Consider the following 25770-nt stretch of genomic DNA (forward strand, 5'->3'; position numbering starts at 1 on the left):
AGTGAAGTGTAAGCAGTAAGAAATACAGATATTGCCTTTGGGTCCTTGCAGCACAGACCCAACATTAACCACTGTTGTTGGAGTCAAATGAACTTAAATCCACAGAAGCCAACAAGAAGAATAATACAAAAGATAAATGCCATGGATGTGGCTCATTATGCTAAAAATGATATAGATAGGTGAATGAGCCTTTTACTGCGCAAGAAACGGCTGAACTTCTGATTAGGTCCTAATTACTTTCTTGTTCCTCCATTATTATTTATTTTCATTTTCATAATTAAATTTCTGCTGCATTAGCAAAGTTCCTTCCCCACAGTAGTAGTACACACCAAAGAATTAAGAATATCTTAAGACTATGCTCATAATACCTCAACGTTAAGAACTTGTTTCCTGAAGGTTTCTAGACTGTGTGATAAACGAAGAGCTAAATGAAGGGATAGTAGAGTAATCCCCTCCAAATGGGCTTACACGATGCTGTTAAGGCTGCTTTTGCAGCATTAACATACTTCAGATGAGATCATTCCAGGGCAGAAACTGTGCACAGAGGCCATCACCAGGTCAGGGACATTAAGTTATCCTGCATTCACACCATTATTCCACTGCCTCTTCTATTACTGCTATTGTCTGATAAATGGCAAATGGCTATTTTTAGGGAAGAAAAATAAAGGGGTAAACATATCCTACTACACTGTATTAAAAATAGAGCTTTATTCTCAACAGTAAGTACACTAAGACTCAGAAGCCTTTGTTACCAAGAACACACAGCACAAGAGAGACAGAATAAAGGATTTGGGGTCAAGGATATAGCCCAAGGCCTCTTTATCACCAAAGTGCTGTAACAGCTCTACTTTAGTTTCCATTTGTTGTAGAAAGGACTCAAATCTTTAAGTACTGGCAGAAAAGTGACATCATAAATTCAAGGGTACCAAATGTTTCTGTTATGGAGGAAATCAAATGTTTATTTTACAGAAAATGTTAAATGAATCCTGGCAGCATTCAGAACGTTGGCTGGTGAGAACATGGTTATTTCAAAAAATTAAACCTTAGAAAAATAAATTCAATCACAATCACCCTGACCTGTTGATTTCAAACACATCACTCAGTAAGTTCTGTTCTTATTAGTTCATATATACAGGACAAACCACAGGTCTGTTGGAAAGCAACTGCAATCTGCTTCAGAGGAAATCCAGATCATACCCTTATGCCTATTTAACAAAGAGCCAAAGATAAAGCAGAAATGCTAAGCAGAATTAAATCTTCTCGTGTAACACACAAGTCACTATATAGAAGTTAAATGAACGCATGGATTTTGATCACACAACACTTACCCCGGCTTTACAGAACTCAGATCCTGAGATTTTCATCCTCATCTTCAACAAGAGTTAATGCTGATGAGAATAGACTACAAACCGTCTTCTGTGTCCAAGCTTTCTCTGTAAACAAAATCAGAATCAAAATAACAGTTATTTTAGAAGTAGCGCTTGTTCAAAACAGTTTTGAAATGAGGCACCTAGCAAGAGACATCTGCCAAGTCATTCATTTGAATATCTTAATATTCAAAACAGAGTGCGGAATTTTATCTGAATCTCGAAGCAATGGGGCACCAGACCAGTTGTCCTCAATCAACATCAATTTTACCTTTCCTAAATAATAATACCTTTGTTCAAGGTTTTCAGAGGAAAATCATCCCTACAGCAGCATTAAGTAACAGCCTTTTTGTCTTTTCTTCCCCCATCTGATAATATAAAACCCAGAGGAAACAACAGAAAAGCCTCACATCCAGCAGTTTTGATTAAAATTTGTTATACTCTCTACAGTTTTGCCAGCTTCGTTCTTTGCAGAAAACCTCAGTTTCGGGATTTAAACGATCTTAAGTCTCTCACAGAATTGTAACTACCAGATATGATCAGATTAGTATGCATGCAGAGCCTTCTTTTAGCTCTGTGAGACTTTTTTTCTTTTAATTTGCACTGCTTTGCCTCTTTTTCTCATTCTAAATGTCTGCCGAGCCTCTGTCCAAGCTACAGAAATCATACACAAAAATAAGAGTGGGCAAGTGGGACCCAGTTCCGTTCTCAATTATGCAGGTGTACAGTTATAGAATGAATGGATTCATAATGATACCCAACTGGAGGAAGAGTGAAGTGCTTCAGCTTGCAAACACTGGGAAAAATATACATTTCTTCTATTTTCCAGGAAGACTGAGCAAAGATTATATCATTTTAACATTAGAGCCTGTATCATTAAAAAAAAAAAAGCAAAAAAACAAAACACTAAAACCAACCCACACAAAAATCATGACAAACTTGCATCATATTCTAGGCACAGTTCTAGTTATGTATAGTTATGTCTATACACTTTTTGGAGACGGGACCAGCCTTCAGACTTATCTTTCCTCAGTGATCATCCTCTTTATATTCCACAAAAGTTAGTTTGAGATTGAAGACAGAAAGCTACAGGGTACTTAGAGATAACACTTTATGCTTTTGCTTTATTAATTGCTAAACTTCTGCTTCTCAGAACATCCCACAAGAGTACAGGAACCCTTCCCAAACACAACAGAATTCTGCAGAACTGCAAAAAAAGTCTCCAAGCAAAATCTGTCCTAATTGAGAGTCCTAACATCTCTATACATTTGTGAAGCAAAAAAATTAGTGTTCATCTCAAGGTTTGGAGCTCAAGCCATTGTCTGAGGCTAAATGAAAACAGCCATCAGTTTCAATGAGGGCTACCCTACCACTGCATCAAACTTGTTTTTAACCTATAAAGCAATTCACAAAAAACAGGCTCAGGAACAGCTGTCTTGTAATCAGCAATTTGTTCTGACTCATGTTCTATATTCTGAATTTCCTGTGAAGACTATTTTTCACTCCTGGTCTTTGATAAACCTCCAATTTTTCCAACTGAAAATTATCAGGTCTCATATTTTTTAAAAAAAAATTAAAATAAATAAAATAAAAAGCACACGTTATTGTTTTTTGAACTACCATTGTTACTCAGTCATATTGTCAGCTCTGTGTTCTGTCTAGCTGTGGCATTACATTGTGAAGAGCATTAACAGCAACACAGAAGTTCTCCATCAACAGATCACTTCTTGTAGCCCAAGCTCATATCAGATGAATTAAACAGATGAGTTGTTATTCTGAATTAACATCCTCAGTGTTGGAGGCAGACTGTAAAAGAACTGAAATAATTCTGATTTCTACTCCCTAAAACTCAACAAGGTGATTCTTATAGAAAAAAAATATGTAAAAGTCATGTAACTCTCAGATAGTTTTCAAATCAAATACCAACATATTTACTGGCTGTTTCAAGGCAAAACTTTAACATTTTTTTACTCATGATCCAACTTCTAGCCCTGTAGTTACTCAGAAAGTAAACTGCTTCAGCAGTAGTATTTTCTGTCTCAGGGGAAGAACGTACAGACTGACAGTACAGCCTTTAATCTGACTTCATTGCTGTAGGCTGATAGCCCATGTTCACTGATCACTGTAGGAGATAATGCCATCAAACCCAGGTAGCAGCTTTCAGGGACAAGGAACCCCTAACACATTAGGGAGACAGCAGCACATTATGTGCTGGAGCAAATTGGTTCACGCATCTTGCATGCAGTATGTGTGTGCTTAAACACTGGTGATGAATACACCTCCCAGTCTGTTTAGCTTGCAAATCTGAGATCTTTAGCTTGCAGATCTGAGCACCTTGAATTCTAGTACTAGAGGGATGCTTGATTCTAACTTAGTACATGCATTAGAGTAACAAAGTAATCCTGTTACTATTCATATGCTATGACTGGGACTAGTGACAAGGAATTCAACCAAGTGAACCCCAATTTAAAATGATTAAATATTTTGAAGACGACCAAATACATTTAAAATTGCCAGTTAATAAACACAACAATTTCACATTGTTCCTTGAATCAAACTAAGCAGAGAAAAAATAAGTTCTCTAGTTAGCCCCAGAAATTTTTCAAGTTGAACATAATTTTACAATCAAAAGACTCACTCCTGTAAAAAGCAGTTCCAAATCATCAAGAAATCAATCAAATAAACACTAAAGAAAAATGTTTCTACATATTCAAAATGGCCTTAATAAAAGATGATGCTTACAAAGAAAGAAAGAGATGAGAAGCACCTCATGCAGGCCTGCAATCACAAGCAGCTACGTTACATAACCACTTCATAAAAGCACCAGAACCTTAAACAACCTCAGAATAGTTAGCTTTGTTCCAGACTTTGCTCTGAATTACAGGGTTTTTGTTTGTTTTTTTTTAAACTATTTACAGCTAGACCTACATTGTTCAAATATTAAAAATTGTAATCCTACTGAATAGGTATGTTCCTTATGTATACTTTGAATAAAACTTTTAAACTTAAGTGGAAAAAAAATCCAATCAAGTTCCCTTTTTTTCATTGTATTTTCATCATACTGGCCTGAAGGAATCAGACTAGTTGAGACAAAATGAGTTAATTTGACAGATGTTTGATCAGTTTACAGTCACAGTATCTTTCCGACACATTAAGGACAATAATTAAAGGTTTCTTTAGAGCAAAATGGGTTCTGTGGAACTCCCACTGGAGATGCTTTGGGAGCAGTCCCACCAGGCTTTCAAAATGAGTCTGTAGGCATCAAAATGAAATAACCACTAAAGGAAGCACATGTAATGCAACAGTTACTGATGGACAAAATAAACCAACCAGAAAACCTAACAGTACTATTTTCAATGCAAATGTTTCTAAACCTAGAATGCAATTTAACCAGCATTTCCATTTAAATGTCAATAAGGCACAATCCAGTATGGGTAAATGTGAATGTTTGTGCCAATTCCTTTTTATCAGGCATTATCTTTCTTTGTCAATTTTCTTTATATGTAACAATTATATACACACACACATACATATATCCATATAAATATTGAAATCTAAATCATTCCACCAAAATGAGAATGAAAGAAGAATCAAAGATAAATTAGTACATATAGAACTCAGCCGTCATTAATTTAGCTGCTTTACTGTAAATTATTTGTTGGGTAAGCACTACTATATATTCTTATTATAAAAATGAACAACTCGGTCACGAGTCAGAACAGCTTATACCACCATGAACAGAAAAGCTGATGCGAGGTTCTAAAGGATGCAAGTACAATATCGGAAGTAGTAGCTCAGGACTTAAGGCTGGTCTGCCCTGATGACAATACTTCCATTTCAGGACATGTATCTCATCCATACATCTCTACACCTGTCAGCTTCACTTTACCTAAAGAAATGATGTCCCCTTTATGTTAGGTGTACCACACTTTGTTAAGAATGTACCAACAGCTTCAATTAAAGGGAGTTTTTTGTTTAAAAATCCATCTTGTAGTGGGTCATAGAATTGCCTCACCATATGGCTTCTCATTATTTTTAATGATGTATAAGAAGCAGTACATGCTACTAAAAGAAACTCGAGAAAAGCATAGATAATGGCAAGAAAGGCATATGGAGAAAACACGAGCAGATAATCTTGAGAAAATAAAAATAAAAATCTCAAATCACAACACATTCCTATGTAAAATCAAAATAACCTTGCGGGCACTGTAAGTCTCATGGTACCACTGTCTAGTTGTACATGCTCATTTTGAGAGGTAAAACTGTTCACACGGCATAATGTTGAAGACATACATGTCCCTTCATTTTTAAATTGCACAAAACACGAGGATTTACAGTGCATAAAACCCATTACAAATAGGCTGCTAAATTGGTACTAAAAGTCAAATATATCAGCTGCCTGGGGAGCTGGACAGCAGCCAAGCATTCCAAATTCAACATATACAGGATCCATATTTGTTCTTCCTCATAACATAAATGACTACAGCTACTGTAACTTAAAGATACTATTAAGGCATCTTCCATAACGTTTGCTGTTAAAATCTCTCCCCAACATTTTAAGTGGATTCTCATCTTAGCAAATGGGGATAATATTCAAAAGAACGTATCAGTACACCAAAATATTCAGGACTGAAAAGTAGAAGGTACAAAATATTCAATTTACTCTCAAGGCAAAAGGCACAGTAAGTCCCAGGACCACTAAAATACCTGTTACAAACCTCTGCAGAAATCTGACTGGATTTCTGAGTGTTCATAGCAAGAATATCACACAGATTCCCAGTCTTCACTTTTTCTAGTCAACTGGGAGTGCTGTGAAGTTCGATCCTTGCTGTGGCCACCTCAGCATCAGACCACGTGAAAACACAGCTCAAGCAAAATTACTTGAAAGAGTAATTTAAGTTCATCAATTATTACATGTTTAAGTCACATTTCTGGAAGACGAACCACTCATTTTATGCCAACATCACCACTGAATTCTACCTTTGTTCCCCAGCCTCTGATTTAAGATAGACTTATCTTTGCATTTTCCAAGCATGGCACCTCTACTATATAAATACGAAACATTTGGCTATTGCAGAAGTTTGAAGGAAAATAAATAAATAAATAAAGCCTACTACATAGAATATTCCCAACATGTCTTTGGTTTCTATAATGTTTCTACACTATGTTGGTCAAAATGGTAATTTGGATGTGGCTTTCCAGAAGGTGAAGAGTATTATGAAGAGTTTCCATGGCCTATATCACAATTGTTTCCATCAACACATTGCAGACAAATAGAAAATGATGAGATTCATTCATTAAGCCATAGCTTAGACAAGAAAATAACTCTACTTGCAAGTCTGCCTTATCAAATGCTTATTTAAAGACCTGGCAAATCTCAAATTGGCTGTTACAGAATTACAGGGTAAGATCTACTATAAACTGCTCTAACAGATAAGTATGTTCAACAAGCCAAAATACTAAAAACAAAAACAAAACAAAAAAGCCTCCACAAAACTGAAAAAGCCCTAATAAATAAGCAATCACAATCACATTTTCTTTTAAAAACAAACAAAAATCTTGCAGTGGTTATTGCTAAAGTTTTGAGCACTTTGAACATGGTAATAAACATGCTGAAGATCATCATTTCAGCTGGAATTCTAAACAGTAAAAAGGTTGTCCTGGTCACAAATGAACTATCCTTATTCTTTTCCAGTTCTTCTGTCTAATCACCTTATAGGTAAGGACGGAATACAGAAGTATTCACTACAGCAAAGACACCAAACAAAATCTTAGACATCTTACAGCTAAATCCGTCTTTAATTACTAAAATAAATAACTGGACTTAGAAATAGATTGGTCACTTGCTTTATCATAAAAATCTGATAATCTAAGCTACTCTGTAGTCTCTCTCTTTGGTTCCCAGGAAACTGCCTATTAACTTCTACTTCCAGAGCAATGTTTTCCATATCGTAGGCTGAGGAGCCAGAAACACATCAACCAAATTTTGCCCAGTTGTAGTCTTTTTGGAAGGCTAAAGAGATTCAATAAAAAAGCAGTATTGAACCATTTGCTTTAACTTGCTAACATACCACATTCACTCTTAAGAAACAGCACAAACATAAGTATTCATCAGGTTATTATTGCACGTTGAGCTATATCCACACTAAATTAATGAAATGGGTCATATATGCTACCAACCATTCCCAAGGTTTTGCAGAGTTATGTTTATGAAAGGTTAACAGCAGGCACTAATACAAGTATCATGACTCTTTTCAGGCAGTAGGTGAAACCTTGAAGAAAAAGTGGCTCTGTCTTCAAAAAAGTGACCTGACCTTTGCTTTGGTGGGTTTTTTACTCTGCAAGAAATAAAAAGCACTGCATGCTTTCCAATGCATCCTTTCTACCTGATAACTGTTTTGGTCTATCACTCCGCACAAAAGGACTAAGTGTTATAAAAATCAAGTAGCATGGTAATAGCGCTAAAGATAGCTCCACATGTCATTCAATAAAGGAGCTTCATGAAATGCATCATATGAGTCATGTACAGAGTAAATACATAACTGGCCAAGAACCTTTGATATGCTTAGTAATTAGAAGCAATTTTCATTGAGTTAAATGTATTTAAATTAAATTTAACACGACCTTGCAGTTCTTTGGATATCAAAGGCACCACAACTCCAGCATGCTTTAATTTACTACACTTCTGCTCTGTGAATTTCTTGCAGCATGCAAAGAACTCTCTTTGGGGTAACAGGTTGCGTTGCACAAGCAAGCAAACCTATTAAGGATACGTCAATTAATAAGAACTCTTCTAAAAAACACAACAGTATGTAAAGTTTCTACATGCAATAGATGAAATGTTTCTGAAACACCATATAGTTCAGTATAAGGAAGTTGTTGTGTTTGTGTTTTTTTTCTTTTATACTGGACACTGAATACTTTGCTAGATGAAGTAGTTCGGTTATATGTTATGATAGTAAAGAACCCCTTATGTCAATAGTGATAAGCATTTAAATACATTCAAGTATAGTGGAAAACGCTACTTTTATGGAGTCAGATCCTGCAGTCTTCTCACAGCTAAAACTTCTACTGAAATCAATGGGAGCTTTATAAGTACAACAGTAAGGATGTGCCCGGGGTCACCAGCATAGCACAGTGCTGCTGCTATGCTCAATGCATGATCAGGCACCCTCTGCCACTTCAAGAGTAAGAGAAATAAGAACACAGACACCCATGCAAATTCAAGAAGATAAATACCCTTTTAAAGCAAACAGTACCTCTATAAAGTGTGTGGCAGATAACATTAAGACATTTTATGCTTGGTTAAAATATTAAATTAGATGTGAATATATGTTTTTGACTCTTTGGAATATTTACAGTAACCAAAGTGCATTTTAAGAAAAGTGTCTAACAAATTACATCAAGTTCAATAATATTTTGGAAGACGTACAGCATCACCTATGACAGCAGAATTTGGCTCCATATATCGTTAGCAAAAACAGACTTTATATTATGAAACTGCTTTTTAAAAACATTATGTTATAATAGCTTTGGGCCCAGCCCTGTAGGTTATTTCCAAATTTAAGAGTTTGCCTCAGTGAAACACAAAGATCTGTGGCTTATTTGCAACATCAGCCTGATCCAATGTTTTAGTGGTAAATAGGTGTTCTGGGGTAACCAAAATTAAATCCAGGAGCTGATCATACAGCTCTTAGTCATTTGAACACCCTACCCTGCAAAACATCCCAATCCTTCAGATTGGCCTGGATTACTCTGGCCAGCCTTGCTGCATCAAGGCAGCAGGAAATACTTCTGCTGACTTCAGTGGGGCAACTCTAACAAATAACGAGACAATGGCTAGACAACACAGCACTAACTTAGAGGCTCACTGCTGATTTATTGTTCTTTTTGAACAGTGTTTGTGCGTTCCACGTCGACCCAGACCTTGCCTCCTGCAGTGCGCGCCGTCTCGTGTTGCGTTGCGCGGGTGCGCTCGGGCCACTGCTGACTCGCCCTTGTTGGTTTCCCTGTTGTAGGGAAAAGGCTCTAGGGCGGCAGATAAGGCTGTTGCCATGGTGATGAAGGAGATTCCGAGGGATGAGGCTGCAGAGGAAAAGCCCCTCCTCACTATGGCGTCACAGGTGGGCGCAGCGCGGGGCTCAGAGCACACAGCCCTGGCCGGCAGAGCAGGGCTGCGTGTTGCTGTAGCGTGGGGGAGCTGCTTGGGGTCAATAGCTTGGGGTTGAGATGTTCTCACGTTAAAGTTAAACAAAAACATTTTTTTCCCCATTATCTAAACAGATTCTTAGAAAGTTCAGCCACGTACCAGCAAGTTGCCTAAACCCGATTCAAAAATATCAATTTACAAAGCTAGCATTCATGCAACCTCTACTTTTTCATATTCATATTCAGCACATTTATAGAAGAAGAATCACACTACAGTAGAACTTGAAATATCTCAGATGTCATCCCCAGGCTCCCAGTGGCCCAAGGCAGACTATTCCACTCTGTACATCCTGCTTCAATTCCCACTAGTCACTGGGAAGACGTAACTTCAGTGCACAGAGCACCACATGCTAAGGTGCCAGCAAGCACCAGCTGGGCTCCATACCTGATGGAAGTCAGTGGCTGCAGCACTGCCACACAGCACAGCACTTCCATTTCACTCCAGCAGTAGATTCCATGCCCGTCATGGTGTTCACATCCATGAATGTGTTGAACACCCTGCTCTACTTCTGGCTAACTCTGATGTCTATGAACTGACAGCCCAAAGGAAAAGGATGCTCTCTTTAAGGAGTCATTTCTAATTTTGCCCTTAATTGTTGATGAACAATTAGAAACTAACACAAAATGCTGCCCCTCCTTTCCGAAGTGCAAAGTTTTCATTTCCTTCAACAATGTTTAATGTTGAATGTTTATGCACCATTTGTACTGGTTGTCTGTCAGTCTACTCAGCAATTGTGTGATACGTTTATGAGTGAAATGTATGTCTGTTAGTGTAATTTCTTCCACTAAATGCAAATACCTACTTCCCTGCTATGCACCGAAGGGGTGCAGAAGCCAAAAGGAAGCAGAATCCAGTGAAAAAGTGAGTATTTTCCATAGCCATCTCTGCATCACGTACATGTGATGTACAGCTCCATGACCATGTCGCATACATCATCATACATCATTTATACCCTAACTGTCTGGATGTCATGTTGTTTTGAGATGCTGTCTCCTTAGTATGCCTGTGTAAACCTCTTGTTCAGACCATTCATTCAGAATTACACACTGGTATATTGTGGAATAATTTAACTATCACCATCAGTGTTCATCTGGGCACTTCACATGATGAAACAGATACAGTTGCCACATACAGTGGGAAATGTGCAAGTTCCAAATTGGCGTGTGTGTGTGTGTGTGTGTGTGTGTGTGTGTTTCTCCCCTCGGGAATTTCATTACATATTGTCCTGCTTCATCTCTCGGAGTACAGCTAGCTAAGCAACAAAATCTGTAAGCAAAATGCTATGACTGAGCCCAGGTAGAAGAGTATGTGCTTTTAGAAAAGTAGATTCCCCAGAATCTTTGATGAATGGAGAACTGAGACTATAAAATCAGACTGCCAAAGAAGCAGAGAGGGGATCTCAGACACAAAGAGGAAATGCCAAATCCTTGTTTGAACTGCAAAATAGCGATAACATAGAGAAGTCCCTGAAATCTTATGTTTTCCTCTCTTCCTCTAAAAAAGTTTAAAACCAAATCCAACAGAGAACAATTCAGGTACACACATTTCATTAGCTCCCACCTAAACCCCATTTGTAAAATAACCTTATTTGTTGATGAATACTCAGCATGAATTAAATTTTGACAAAGTTCCCAACTTGCAATTTATTTAATATCAGATCTCAAGGCAAATCTTCAGATAAACTGAGAAAGCACCACGAATTCCTGCGGGGTTGTTCTGATATATGGCAACAGGGAATCTGAACAATCATTCCAGCATTAATGAATCTACTACAGTAAGCAGAGGGGCATTCTTGGTAATTGAATAGGCCTTTCAGCACCTATTTTCTGCGATTCTATCTCAATTATTTTCAGTGAAAGTTACTTTATTGCTAAGAAAAGGCATTCAGTAGTTGCCAGAGTTAATACTTTCAAGCATCAAGAGAGAGCTTTCTATACTAATGAGATTTTGTAGAATATAACTCTATACTAAGTTGCTGTCTCTCTTTATCTTTTAAAGATAATTCAGAAGAGACTGGAACAAATGAAAGGAGGCATTTTTGGTATGAATAAATCTAGACAAAAGTGAAGCACATTTGTTGAAAGTTCAAAAACTAATGGAAAGTTACGCTGTGAACAAACGTACCGCTAAGCAAAAATAGGATATTAAATTATCTTATGCATAATTTTCTCATTTATAAGACATACACAAGAAAACTGTGCATAGAAGTTTGATTTCAATTCTCAAATGTTTTTGTTAAACCTCTCCATAACTTCTTAGTCAGGAGGAAGAAAAAAAAAGCACACTTCCTAACAACTTTCTAATGACAAATTTAAACCTTAATAGTCCCTGGCAACAAAGTTTGATGGTACAGTCTACCACGAATTCCTAATTTGCTACAGGTCGGTGAACTTCAAAGGAGCTGATTCAATAAAGTACTTTGATCCACATTTAAACTTCAAAATACGATAAACTGCTTTATTGAGAAGTAAAAAGTGCATGATATAATGCACTGCCAGCCTGATTTTAAACAAATAAACCTCAAAGTGTCATGAGTTATTTGTTACATATTCATCACACCTAATTTAGATTCCTCAACAGAACTCAAATCAGAAAGCTACTGGAAGTGAGAGCCCTTTTAAGGTGATAGAAGTAAATAAGACCTGCAAAAGGGGATTTACATCCAAGATGATCCTGGGGCAGATATGCTGTTATTACAAAGTAGACTGGACGTCCATGAAAAACTCTCCAACAGGAAAAAGAAATGCAAATGCTGTACTGAAAGCTATCCCAACTTCTGTTTATAGCTGAACAATAGGAAGAATCCTACAGTCACCAAGGTTGGAGAAGACCTCCAAGATCATCCAGTCCAGCTGCCTACCTACCAGCAATCCACTAAACACATCTCTTAGTACAACATCTAAATGTTTCTTGAAGACCTCCAGGAATGGTGACCCCACCACCTCCCTGGGCAGCCCATGACAGTGCCTAACAGCTCTTTCATAGTATAAACTTAAAGGAGAGGAGAAGAGCTGTCTGCTTACTGCAGACATTGCTCAGAATAAAACCTTGATATTGACCACTTATAATTTAGAAAGTTAACCTACAGAATGCTTCATTTTAGAATTTGAACTGGAAAGCGGAAGTTGAAAGAGCTGAAATTGCATTATTAGAATAAAACATGCTGAAGTTCAGCTTATCCCATAAAAAGTGTAGGCTACGACACAAGCATTTCATAGAGAGATGTTTCATCACTACACCTCTATTAATTACATCAGAACCTAAAGATATTCAAATATTTCCAGTACCAACATTCCAGTTGTTCAGGTGCGTTTCCTTCTTGTGTTTGTTTGGCCGCTTTCTTATTTGTTTTCCTTAAATCTAATACATAAACTGACAAATTTTTATAGAGGATACAGAATAGAGATACATAAATCACTCTGTTATTAGTAAATTGAGGCATGTATCGAGAGGTCGCTATATGAAATTGCGTAACAGCTCTCAATACAGAAGTTAACAGACCTATCTGTTCAGAATCAATCACATTTATTCTAAGCCTCTTGGCATTAGACTTGCACTGACTGACACTAAACACTTACTAAATAACATCAGAACAGAAGGGCAAGGAGTTGAAGTGAACGTAATGACTTTCTTTTCTACCTATCGAGCAGAAGTAACTTCATTTTAAGTAATTCATATACATCAGTGCAAAAAAAAAAATCATCCCAATTTTAGGAAATTTCAGTAGTTAACTCAGGACAACAACAATCACTACATTCCTATCTGCCATCTGAGAACAGTAGCAATTGCTTCAGTGATTTCTGGGGGACTCGATCTGTGATCGTATTTTTGTATTCCTTTTATGGATTAAAGATATACTAATTAGCAGCGTTTTCTATATATTTCAAACCAGTTTAGATTGATCTATTATTAATAATAATACAAGCACAATAAAGTACAAAACATGTAAATGCATGCTTAGCAGTACAAATATTAATTAAATCTTTACCTCCAAGTTAAACATTGCTTAACACTTTGCTTTTAGGGCAGTATGTATAATTTCAGTGGAAATATTCTCATGAGTATAGTAAAGAAAGTTGCCTTCACAGTTTGCTTAAGAGTCATAAATTGGCTGCTTGCCTGAAGTTACCCAAGTTTCTCTGTCACAATTTAAATAACATTTTTCCATGAAATAAGTTTTACCATGGGAATTTATAGCGTAATTTCTTTTCATAAAACAAAGTTTATTATGCTGTGTAACATTTTAAACTGTGCTACAACTCCATAAGCAGAGAAAACTGGACAAAATTGTTTGTAAATAGTGCATTATGCTCACTTAACCTTGCTTTTTCATATCAGTTTTATGAATAGGAATTAATTTCCATAAATTTGTTGATTCTTCATAAATAGTAGGAATAAAAATATAGCATCCTTTAAAGAATTGCAAACCATGTATTTACAAGTGTTCTGTATGCAATTCATTTGTTATTTGGGCAATGAAATTGTTATACTGCTCCAAAAGTTCAAAGAAGTCATAAGCACCTTTCAAGCTGCAGCCATTTCAATTTGCAAATAAAACCATTTCAAAGCAAATACATTCCATGACATATGGACAGCCATAACATACATGTGGACAACCAGGAAAACTTAAGAGGAAACGAGGATTTGATTCCTATGCCTGCCCATGGTAAGGCATACAAAAACACGGATTCCATATATGCTACAGAATGACACATGAAAGAAAAAGAAACTTGGCGTGGTTTTAAAATAACTATAGCCTGTATTCAAGGATAAAGCGTAGGTACAGTAACTGATTTGTTTTACACACAGGTCAAGTACCAAAGCAGACACAGGTCATTCTCAACACAGTTGTAGATCAGTAAGAATAGCATGATCTACATCAAAGTGACGCATGATAAGCCATGGTATTTTCGATCCTGCTAACTCTCTGAGTTGCTAATATTATGAAAATCTAGTCTTAAAAAAGCAGGTGTACGTGTTTCACCTAACCTGACATTTGATAATGCTTCCTGCTCAGAACAGTGCACAAAGCTGAATGTAATGCACAAAAATTCACAAATTTATCTGTGGATCGCTCGTGATTCACAAAGAATTAGCACACACAGCTCAGTTCAATATACTAGCAGATGTCTTTCCTTTCAGCTAAGGAAAAAACATTACATAATTTCCTACTATTTTGTAAGCAATCATTGTCCCAAGGATACTGTGAGGCTACTAAATACCTGCATTATGAATGAAGCAGGACTTCTCTAGTTTGTCATTTCTTTAAAAGCACTCACAAAGTCAGACTGCTTCTCTAGCTGGAGTTGTCACACAAAGAAATCCCAATGAGTGACACAGGAAGAGGCAGCTCACGCTGATAGATCCTATTTGCCCCTTATGGTTACTGTAATGGCACTTCTGTGCCTCCTGCAGAAGAGGTTTCTCTGGGGTTTTCTCAACAGAACACTTCGGGACTCCATAGCCTGCTCATTCTGGACCAACCTGCATTTACTCAGTTGAAGTGTCCAATCTGTTAATCCCTCACTTAACCAGCAGGTCATTTTAGGAGTACAGACTAGACATTACCATAAACTAACATCAACTGAAAACATTTTAAAGGAATATTTTGCAACTTGTTTTCTTTAGGATCTATGTTTAGAGTCTCTAAGCATCTGTGCAAATTAGTTAGTTTTGTCTTCGACCACACCTGTAGAGTGGCTCTCCACTGGGAAGAACTGGAGTATTGGAAAGGGGTGAGGCCAAAATATAAATCACATGGTGACACCACAAAGACATTGCATAAGAGAGGGTACACAGGAACACTAACACTCAGGAAAAGGAAACAGCAAACAGCTTCCCTTACCTTTAAAGTGCACATAGCATGTCAAAATTAATGCAACAGACTTATAGTAACTAACATTTTATACGAGTAGGAAAGGCCAAACTGTCAGTCACAATCAAAACATGAATACAGCATCTTTTATCCCTTTCCCTCGTGGCTCTAATCCAGCAAGGCAGTAAAGTGCATGCTTAACCTTGAGTTTGGTAGGACACGTGTAAGTGGCTTGATGGAGAGAGGCCAAAAAAACAGGAGCCAGATACTATTCCCAAGTTTGGCAAGTGCTCCCTGTTAGATTTTTTATCCAAAGACCAGAGGGAAATAGATGGGGAACTGTGAGATATTTAGTCCCACACTGCAGCTACACACCATCATCTCTCTAGGTCAGAACTAAAAAACACAGACAGAATGCTACTGTGACACAGCAAACATGGCAATAGTTTTCACCAGTCAGCGCCATTGCTGTGTAGGAAGATGCAACAAACATGTTATCATTTATCGATTTAGATATCAACCACGATCTTTAAACAACACTGCTTTCATGTGAATTTAAATATCCAATACGGTGTCTATAGTAATCTTCCCACAGCTTCTCAGCCTTCACACAAGCTCTGGGTCATTCTGGGGCACTATGCCCCAGGGAATCGCTGGGCTTCTGTGATTTCAGGTAAGATACTGTCACCTCTGATTCATAGGCCAGCACACACACTTCCTACTACTTAGCAACGGAGTAGCAGTTATCACCTGCCAAGCAAGACTAGTCTTCAGAGAGGCAGCAACACCAAAGTGCTATTTGCAGGAGGGCAAAACGAGCTTGTTTCCATTTTAGAGCTACCCACAATTCATGTTAGGTAGAAGTCAGTTACCCTGTATGCCATGTATATTGATCTGTTCCTGTGAAAACCAAATATGTGGCTGCAATGTCAGTTTTGCTGGGACATAAATTCACACTAGAGTGACATAGAAAAAATTAGTATGACCCTGGCACAAGGATAATGCAAGAAGTCAAGTAGTTATCACACTTACTGTCTGATTGTGAATAAAACTGTGGCTGCTGGTGGTGTAATTTTTCCCTGTGAAATACTTATAGACATGCTAGAAAAGCGGGGGAAGAAAAACCCAGTTTGTGCAATTTCAACTTCTAGCATGAAACTACTGGTTTTGTCAGGATGTCTTTTTCAAGCCTCCCTCTGAGAAAAAGGGGAGTAATCCCATTACTTTTCCTGCCAAGATTGCGATCCATAGATACAGAACTTCAATTTGTGCTTCACTAAACAACCACCTCAAATTCTAGATCTGGCTCCAGCTTACCAATATTTAGAAATAACTAGTTAATGGAAGAGAATCCACAGAAATTGCTTGTTTCCCCTTAACATTGTGATCACCACTAAAGACTGTGGTGTGCTAAATACATGAAGAGAACTTTCAAGGGCACTATCAAGAAATTGTTGCTATATGTATAAATATATAATAGAAATTATTAGCAATTGAAGTTAACCTCTGGTTAGGTTAAAATCTAAAAGAGCAGTATAGCACTGAAACTATTACATCTAATTCACTAGTCAACCTAGCCTCACTCAAGTAACAGACAAGTTTCTCTCACATGAAAGTTCCAAAACGTTACTTTTCCTATAGAAATTCTAAACTAAAAGATTCCTGTTTCCTCATATACTGACCATTCATTACTATCCCCTGAGATTTCTAAGACAGATCATTCCAGTTCACAGTCCAATCACACTCCCCAGGACACTGAGAGGGCAAAATCCATCGATACCCACTATCTGCTGCTGAGCTGCACAGGGTGTTATCCAGTTGCAGTTTGGGGCTTCCTAAATTTATTCCTTGAGCAATTCAAGTGACAAAATTAGTAAAAATCCCATTCAAGTAAACCTGTACAGCTAATTAGAGCTGAGTTTTTAGGTGCCTGTTGAACCAGTCCTACTAAATTAAGCTCTATACAGAATGGGTGAAAAAGCCAAGAGCCCTCAAGACCCCCTGAGGGAGGGCCTAAATTAGGCAGACTGCACTCCCTCTGGAGTTGCTTTTCCAGTCATCTCTCTCTCCCTGTTGAACATGGAGGGAAAGCAGGCATTCATTTTAAGAGAACTAGTTCACCATGTGCTCAAAACAAAGGTGCTAATTAGTTGCCTCTGCCTGGCTGGAACCCCACAATTTAGCTCCTAAATCATTTACCTTAAAGACTTGATTACGTTACGCTCTGTTAATATTAAAGGGGAAAAAAAAAAATAAAAAGAAACAAAACATTTATGGTGTACTGCAAACAGGTAAACATCAGAAACATAGAAAAAGAGGATCTAAAAACAGCTGCAGCTGACCCACTGAGCACCAGGTGTGCTCAGCTCCCCTGTGTAAAACCTTTCACAGCCCCTTTTCATGCCACAGACCCAATTCCTCCCAGCGCAACTTTATTTTTTTCTTTTGCAAAATCAGGCTATTGTCTAGGCATGTCATAAACCTGTTTTCACAACATAAACTGCAAACTGAGAGCAAAGCAAAACCAAAGCCTTCATGGCTGCTGTACTATAGACCACACCTTTTCTCCTGCAGAATATGTTACAGTATCACCACCATTAGCACCATGAGAGGCACCTGAATTAAGGCCACACACCAGAGGACCCAGGGATGGGAAATAAGTTTTCACATGAGAGCAGACTGTCACCATAGCAGCAGCTGGGTGCTGGCTGTGCCCACACAGGCCCACAAGGCAGTGCCTCTGAGAATAAAACTTACCAAGCATGGTGCTCCTTTGTAAGGGGAAAACACAGCACAGGATGATTGAGAGATGAATGTAGGGCAGAGGAGGAGCTGGACAAGTGACTGGTGGAAGCTGAGACCAGGCCGCATATTTGCTAGAGAGAAGAAGAAAAGTCCCCTCATAGTTACATGCCTTTTCAGTGGGGCCACCACTCCCCCTCTTCTAGAACAATGCCTTCCCTCCAGCTCCTGCACTCATGTATTCTAATGCACCCATGACTTTATAGAGCTTTTTGACCCCAAAATCAGCTGCTTTATCCCTGCCCGTCAGACCAATACGTACCTCTCACCGCTGTGGAGCACCCAGAGATGGACCACCACAAACTGCCACCTCCTTTCCTCACAGCCACTCCGGGGACAGCACAAAGAGCACAAAGCACACCTGAGTACAGAGGAGGGCAAAATCCATCAGTGCACACAGCTGTGAGAAATAAACTGTCCTGATGGGGGAATGCAGCTGGGGATGAGGTGGCAGGGCACAGAAAATGGAGGTGTGGGGATTCCCATCAGTGCTGAGGTGGAATGTTGCATCTGCAGCCTCTGGTGCAGCGCTGACTGCCTTCTGAGAAGGCCTCTGCGTCTCAGCTCAGTTCTGTACAAAATAGCCCTCGCTCTGAATGCATGTGAGGAATGAGGCTGATATTAGCCAGCAAATGACACTTCTGGCTCCCCTCATGTCCCTCCCAAAGCACCAGAGTTCACAGATATGCTTTTTGGAACGGGAGAAAAGGCGGGTTTTTCTGTGGTGCTGCTCAGAGCCAGAAGTCGGTCATGTAAAACTATCTGAATTTAGGAGCAGCATTGAGATCCTTCACATTGTCATCGGTTGGAAATGTCATCCTTCACAAATTTTAGACACGCTTCAGCTAAAGGCATGTTTTTAATTAAAATAGATTTTTTGTAAAGAAAAATTAAGTTCTCTGAGACAAGATGAGAATTTATGCTACTCACTGGGCTAAATGAGTGCTCAGAAATCAATAATTTCACAGGCTGAGTCTACTCAGCTTGGCACCTGTACAAACAGCACACAGCTCAGTGCTGTGCAGCACCAGCAGCCTGCTCCTGCTCCCAGCACCATGGGATGCTGGTCGGCTTCCTTCACTGCCTTTGCTTCTCTTGTCTGCAATGTAGAGATAACTCTTCTCAGCTCCATGGCGCTGCCAGGTTTGATTCATGAATGTTTTAAAGCATTCTGAGATACTCACCCTGAAAGGTGCTTGAGAACCATAAATTATTACTTTAATATAGATAATAATTTTCATCTCATGAATGTTTTATAGCACTACTCCAAATTCATGCCTGATATAACTCTAATAGTTGAGCTGAGTGAAAACAGGGATAAATTTGGTACGAGATATGAGGCAGCAAAATGAAATCCAGTGTGTGAGACTGAGGACTTACCAAGGGGCATTGCATACACAGTAATGTCAGAAACCTGATTCTCTGCCCACTTACATACAGCAAACACATCAGCTCATGACAGTATTCAACCTTCTGAGGTCTGTTCCATCACAAAACACCTGTTTCACATCAGAAACAGTTTTCTAAAATGTTGCATTGCCATTGATATGTAATTTGTATACACCAAGAATTAGTATACTTGACCCTGTATTTGCTTTCATGTTTCAACCTCAATACTTCAGTTGAAAGCACACTGTTCTTCACAGGAACAATCTTTTTAATAAGGCACTCCTACAACTTTCAGTCCTTAGTCATGAGAGCATTAAGAGACAAGACTGGAAGGGATCCTCTGGGTCATGCTCAATGTCTCAAAAGCAATCACATCATAAGCAGCCATGTATATAAAACTTGCTGGAAAAGCTAGGTTTTTTGTCTCACCCTCTAAAACAATACTGTTTATACATGTCACTGCTGTGATACTTAGATTCTTTTAATTTCCAGACCAAATCTCTTCATAGCCAGCTTAGATCTCTTCATTCTTGTGCCAGCCTTTTTATAGTTGAAATAGATTTCCTCCTCCAAGGTCATCCAGCCCCTATTCTTTATGTATACAAGAAGAAAAATCATATTCCTACACAGTCCTCATTTTGTTAAGGCTAAACAAGTCAGCTGCTTTTAGTCTCATTGTAAAATACTTTCTTTATCCCTCTGATAATCTGTGGCCCATCTCTGATGAATTTAGTGTACACATTCATGTAGTGAGAGAGTCAGAGAACCTATTTTTTTTTCCAAATTAAATAAAAACGCTGCAAATGCATCACAAAGAAGACACAACTAAAATTAAATCTCAGTGTCTGCTTGCAAAGCTGATTATGAAGAAGTAGATGTCACCCTAAATCCTTCAATTCGATGGAAAAATTTTATCAAGGGACTTTGAACAATAATTCTGGTGTTGTACTAATGAGGTCCTGTGGCTGAGCTGGTCTCTTATATATAAACAACGTAATAAAGAAATGTGCCAACCAGCTTTGAAAAGGAAAAAACAATAAAAATAAATGGTAGACATCTGCTATTTCACACATCAGTCAAAGCAATGAGAACATGAGATTGGTTTTATTTCATTCTCCTTTTCCTTCACGATTGTGATTCTCAGAATTACTGCTGTTCCTCCCACAGTTTATTCTCAGCTCTGCCAACATGTTTGGGCAGTGAATTGCCTCTGAAGTTGGACTTCAGATTTTCACCAGTGTTGCCAGTGAGTGATCTTGGCTGATCTCTATGATATATGATCCCTATTCATTTCTTCCTTTCCTCATTCTTTCCTACTAAAGAAAATCTGCATGGAACTTAATGGGAAAGATAAGCATTTAAATTGTACACGATGATGTGCTCTACCGATATAACTGCATAGATACGGAAAGAGTACTTCACATGAAGTTATTACATATACAGTTATCACTATTAGCATACAGTCACTCTTCTGTATTCCTTCCTGCCCCTCCCCCCCCCCCCTCCAAGCAATGTCAGACTTTTCCTTACATTGGTAGCTTATCACAAAATAAAGGCACAGATGACTCAGATGCTTTGACAATCCTTCTGCTGGACGTTATGCTCCCCAGAATATACTGCAAAAGTGCAGCAGCCGTTACTGATGCTTCATCCTAGAATGAAAATACAGAAGTATTTGAACAAATTTTACTTATATCTGGAATTGATCATAAACCTTTAAAATACTGAAATTAGTTTGGTCAAATATTAACCAGGCATCCACCCTTGTCTTTTTCCACCAACAGATCAACAAAGGACAGACAGAAAAATGCATCTATAGAGATGTCCTAAGCCCTCTTAAGTCTTAAATACCATTAGTAGGTAAAAGTATACAGCTAGAGATAACATGGACAAAGCAGAGCCACCTTTAATAGAAATCAAAGTTGTTTAGCTGGTATAAAAGCAATTTCCAATCAAGCTTAAGATTTAGCAAACTTGAGACAGTAACATGAATGTTCATTGCAGATAGTTATAAGAGAGCTGATTAATTTCCCTTATAAGGTTTAGCATGCAGAATTAGAGTTTGAGACAGTATCACTGCCAGATTTCTTAAGTAAGTGCCCACATTTCCACATTCTGCTACACACAGTTGGGCAAGCAATCATTCATCTGTGTTTCATGTTAATCATATAAATAGATATTTCAGTACTAAACCGTAAGCAGCCAGCCAGCCTCAGGTACCAGCTTAAATGTTTGCTCTATCAAAACTATGGACTTTTTATTTCAAAAGCCCCAGTATTTCCTCGCTACATTGGAATACAAAAATCAAGTAACTAACAATAGTGAACCTAAGCTGTTTGGCCGTAGTAACTTCAGTGGCAGTACCACTACTGTAGCTAAATACTAGTAATTAATAAACATCAAATGAGGATAAAGGAATGCCTTTTTCTTTCAGTTTTTCTCCATAATGGCATCTGCCATTTAAAAGTTCAAATATACATAAGAGAACAGTTGGATAACTCAACAACAGGAAAAGAGCAAACAGAAAGGACTGGAGGATAGGAGAGAGGATTACAGTAAGGCTGAAGGAGCTCCAGATGAAAGTAACAGAGACAGAGAAAACGTATTCATATTATTACAATGAAATCAATGCAGGGCACACCATCAGTTGTCCATCCAGCTCACCTTTGGGCTTGATCTTTCAGAGCATAACTGTAGAGAAGAGATCTTTATTTATGAGACTATTTTACTACTAATCTTTTAAAATACTTAACACATGGAAAGCCTGTAATATGGAGATTTCTTTTATGTAGTGGTAAACCAATGCGCCCCTTCAATTCCAATACAAAAAGGAAAACTACTCATAAATGCAAACTGTATTATGAGTCTTCACACAGTCAGAACTCATGCAGGAAGTTAATAAATTCACCAGGGACCGTCCACCATCATTCATATGTCCTTGCATTGCAGAGAAGTGTTTTCTGTCTCAGCAAGTTACTGTTTAATGGGCTAATGCATATTGTCTGGATGCAATGTTGTTGAGGAAGTTCTGTGGGGAGGCATGATACCAGTGGGAAAAAACAGACTGCTTCTAAATACTAAGCCCTGCTTAGTCTCCTAGTGATAGAGAAGGCAACTTCACTGATTGGTTTGAAGGAAGCTACATCACACCTTGAATACTTCAGCCCCATAAGCAAGAGTATGCAATAATTGCCATGGAATCTAATAAAACAGAAATATATATATATACATATAGTATATATAAGTATATATATAAGTATATAAGTTTGGAGCTATTTGTGCATCTCCTCATTTCAATCTCTTACTCACTAACAATCCAACATATAGCACAGTATTGTACAAAAACGTTTCATTTCTTTAACCACGCAACCCAACACAACGCTCTGTGACCCTGTGTTTTTTTGTTGCTAGCTAGTGAATGAGCAACAAGAAAGCAGACCCCTCCTGAGTCCCTCCATTGATGACTTTCTCTGTGAAACTAAACCAGAAGCTGTTGCAAGGCCTGTAACTTCAAATACTGCAGGTAAACAAATTTCTGTACTATCCCTCAATTGAGATGAAAAAATTGTTTTCATTATTGTGCATTTTCTCAAGTGATTTCATTAAGTCACTTTAAAAGATATGCTACCATTTGCACACAGTTATATACTGGAATTAAAATTGATTGATCTATTATGTGAAAAAACACTGATCATCACTTTTGAGGTCAAATCTGGTGTGATCCAGATAATACAGTGTGAATCCTGAAAGACTTAAGAGAAATGTAGTGCCCTGCAGAAGTGCTTCTAGAAGTTGGTCATCTTCTATTCAAAGTATTTAAGCTGACTGACTGACAGCATAAAATCAATAGAATTACTGTGTTCTATTGCTATCTTATACAGCGACTCGCCTTGTTAGAAACCATTTAATTAAAATCTATATACGTTCAAATTGTTAAAATGTCTAAATGACTAATTAACAGATGCATGATTATCTCCATATCTAATTGTTATGCGTCTAAAACAGTATATGAGTTCTAATAACAAAATTGGAACACTGAATTAAATGAGCGCTTGTAAATGCTATTTCCTTTTAGGTAGCTAGAGATATTACAGAGATGAAAATAAATGTTTCAGTTTGTTTAAGACTGTTGTTTGTTGTAAAACAAAATATCCCATTTCTGTATTGAGACCTCTACCTGCCATGAGTATCAGATGTATTTAATAACAAAATCAAAGTTCTTTCTTTATTCTATGAAGACTAATGAAATTTGGTGATTTCCTAAGAACAAGCACTACAAGAGACAACACTAATTCACATGCCAAAAACACCTCCCCTATGAACTGATAATGAAGAGGAGGTATTCCTGTCCTTTACATGCTAAAGAATTTCAACTGTCACTCTTCAAATAACTTACAAATGAAAATCTGGCTTACATACAGATATAATCTTCATAAGCTAAAACAATATATTTCATAATTATATGCAATATTTATCCTGAAAAGGACACACAGCAATGACTGTAGATACAGTTAATAACCATGAACTTACTCTTTTTTACAAGAGATGTTGGCCAAATTTGAGGCAACAGAGATTGTTTCCAGGAGGAAAAGATTACATTACAGTCTTCTATACAGCCTTTTGCACCTTGTTTCTTTCAGTACAGCAAAACCCTTAACTTTTAGAATCTCAGATCCTTTGCCAGTCATGATTTAGATCCACAGCTCTCTTTTTGTTACGATCATATTCTCCATGCTAGAGCTAGCTCTGTTTGTAGCTTTTCTAGCATAACTTCTTCTTTCTCAACTTTTATATGTATTTTGCATCTCTAACATACATAGCCTTTGAAAATAGGGTGTCTACTGCCAAATTTTAACACATGGACAAATCAAACATAGCTCTTGTTTTCTCTGGTTCCTTTCCTACCTTAAAAAGATTTGTTATCTTCACAAACTTCACATTTGTTTCGACCAGCAACGTATTCTAATATTTGTGATAGAATCTGATTGCAATCCCTTTAAATTAATTACAGAAAAACACAGTTTATGCTGTGATTTTTTGAAGAATCTAAAAAAAGCCAGACTGAACTAACATGAACTTGCCTCTCTAGTTATTAAGCTTTGTCCAGAATCACTGAGGGTAAAAGGTTAGAACATATTTAACCTTAGAGAATCAAACAATCATAGAATCATTTGGGTTGGAAAAGACTTTCAAGATCACCAAGTCCAACCATCAACCTGACCTACTGAGTTCCATTACTAAAACATATCCTTTAGTGCCACAAATCAATGGTTGAATTAATCATACATAGTACTAAAAAACTAAGGTGAGTTGCCTTCAAGAACTAAAAAAGTTGTGTTCAATTTTTTTTTTTTTTCAGAAATATGCTTTTTAAGTTATTTTAAATAGTTGTTTAATGAAAATAAGCATAATTCAGCATCTCTGAAAAGGAAATCTCCCAATTAAACATTAGAGAAAGCTGTCCACTCTTCTCTTTTTCCTTACTGGCATGTGGCACAACAGTAGTGCCCTAAGCAACTTTTATCAGTACATGATAAGTCATAGCATTAAATGAAATCTAAATGCTCAATTGTACAGGAAACCTTCAAAACAGAAGGAAGTGTAGACTAAGGCTACTTTCTTAAGACTCTCAGAGTGAAATCTTTTCTTGCAAATCAGGTTTTTTTGAAACTTGACACAGTTAAGCACTTGTAATCACTAGTTATATTTGAATTTGCTAGACAACAGCCTAAGCCTGGAAAGATACATCTGTGTCACATCTAATACATTAAATTATGTTCCGACCAAGAAAAAACAACATCAACAAAACAAATGCGAGCTATTTGAATTAAAACAACACTGAATTCTAACATTTTGTCTCTAAGTATTATCAACAGGTCTGGATCTCTTGGATCTTAGTGAACCTGCCTTACAAACCCAAAACAAAGCAAAGAAATCAGAGAATCCATCAAGAGGTGAAGGCTTAAAAACTTCAACCCACAGAAAGAAGACAGACAATTCTGACCTTATCAATGTGGATACTGAACAGAAAGTTCAGACTGTCAGAGTTTCAGACAAGTCTTCACTAGATTTAGGTAAGAGTGTAGCTATTGTATCAGTATTACAGAGCCTTGCTTAGCACAAGTTTCACCTCATTAGAAGCACAAAATAGTGAGCAAGATTAGAATTTTTGTCACATTGCAACTGAG

At 37.6% G+C, this 25770-nt stretch overlaps 1 protein-coding gene and 1 long non-coding RNA gene across 5 annotated transcripts in view; one reads left to right on the top strand and one right to left on the bottom strand.

Annotated features, from left to right (window-relative positions):
• Positions 1–25770, top strand: part of PEX5L (peroxisomal biogenesis factor 5 like) — an 88949-nt gene that overhangs the window by 40791 nt on the left and 22388 nt on the right. Inside the window, exons 2-5 of one of the 4 annotated variants that reach the window (XM_015871884.2) lie at positions 7626–7691; positions 9386–9490; positions 22994–23105; positions 25447–25656. In XM_015871884.2, the coding sequence (XP_015727370.1) occupies positions 7626–7691; positions 9386–9490; positions 22994–23105; positions 25447–25656 (493 nt within the window). The remainder of the gene's footprint in view (positions 1–7625; positions 7692–9385; positions 9491–22993; positions 23106–25446; positions 25657–25770) is intronic. The other 3 variants (XM_015871885.2, XM_015871887.2, XM_015871886.2) reach the window with 3 other exon arrangements.
• On the bottom strand, positions 1266–19057 carry LOC107318262. The gene is made up of 3 exons (XR_001557243.2): positions 18456–19057; positions 18149–18267; positions 1266–1433 (listed from the first exon to the last, which is right to left on the bottom strand). It is a non-coding gene; the product is annotated as an uncharacterized LOC107318262 (long non-coding RNA).

Source organism: Coturnix japonica, chromosome 9 (assembly GCF_001577835.2).
Source record: "Coturnix japonica isolate 7356 chromosome 9, Coturnix japonica 2.1, whole genome shotgun sequence".
In the NCBI taxonomy this organism is placed as follows: domain Eukaryota; kingdom Metazoa; phylum Chordata; class Aves; order Galliformes; family Phasianidae; genus Coturnix; species Coturnix japonica.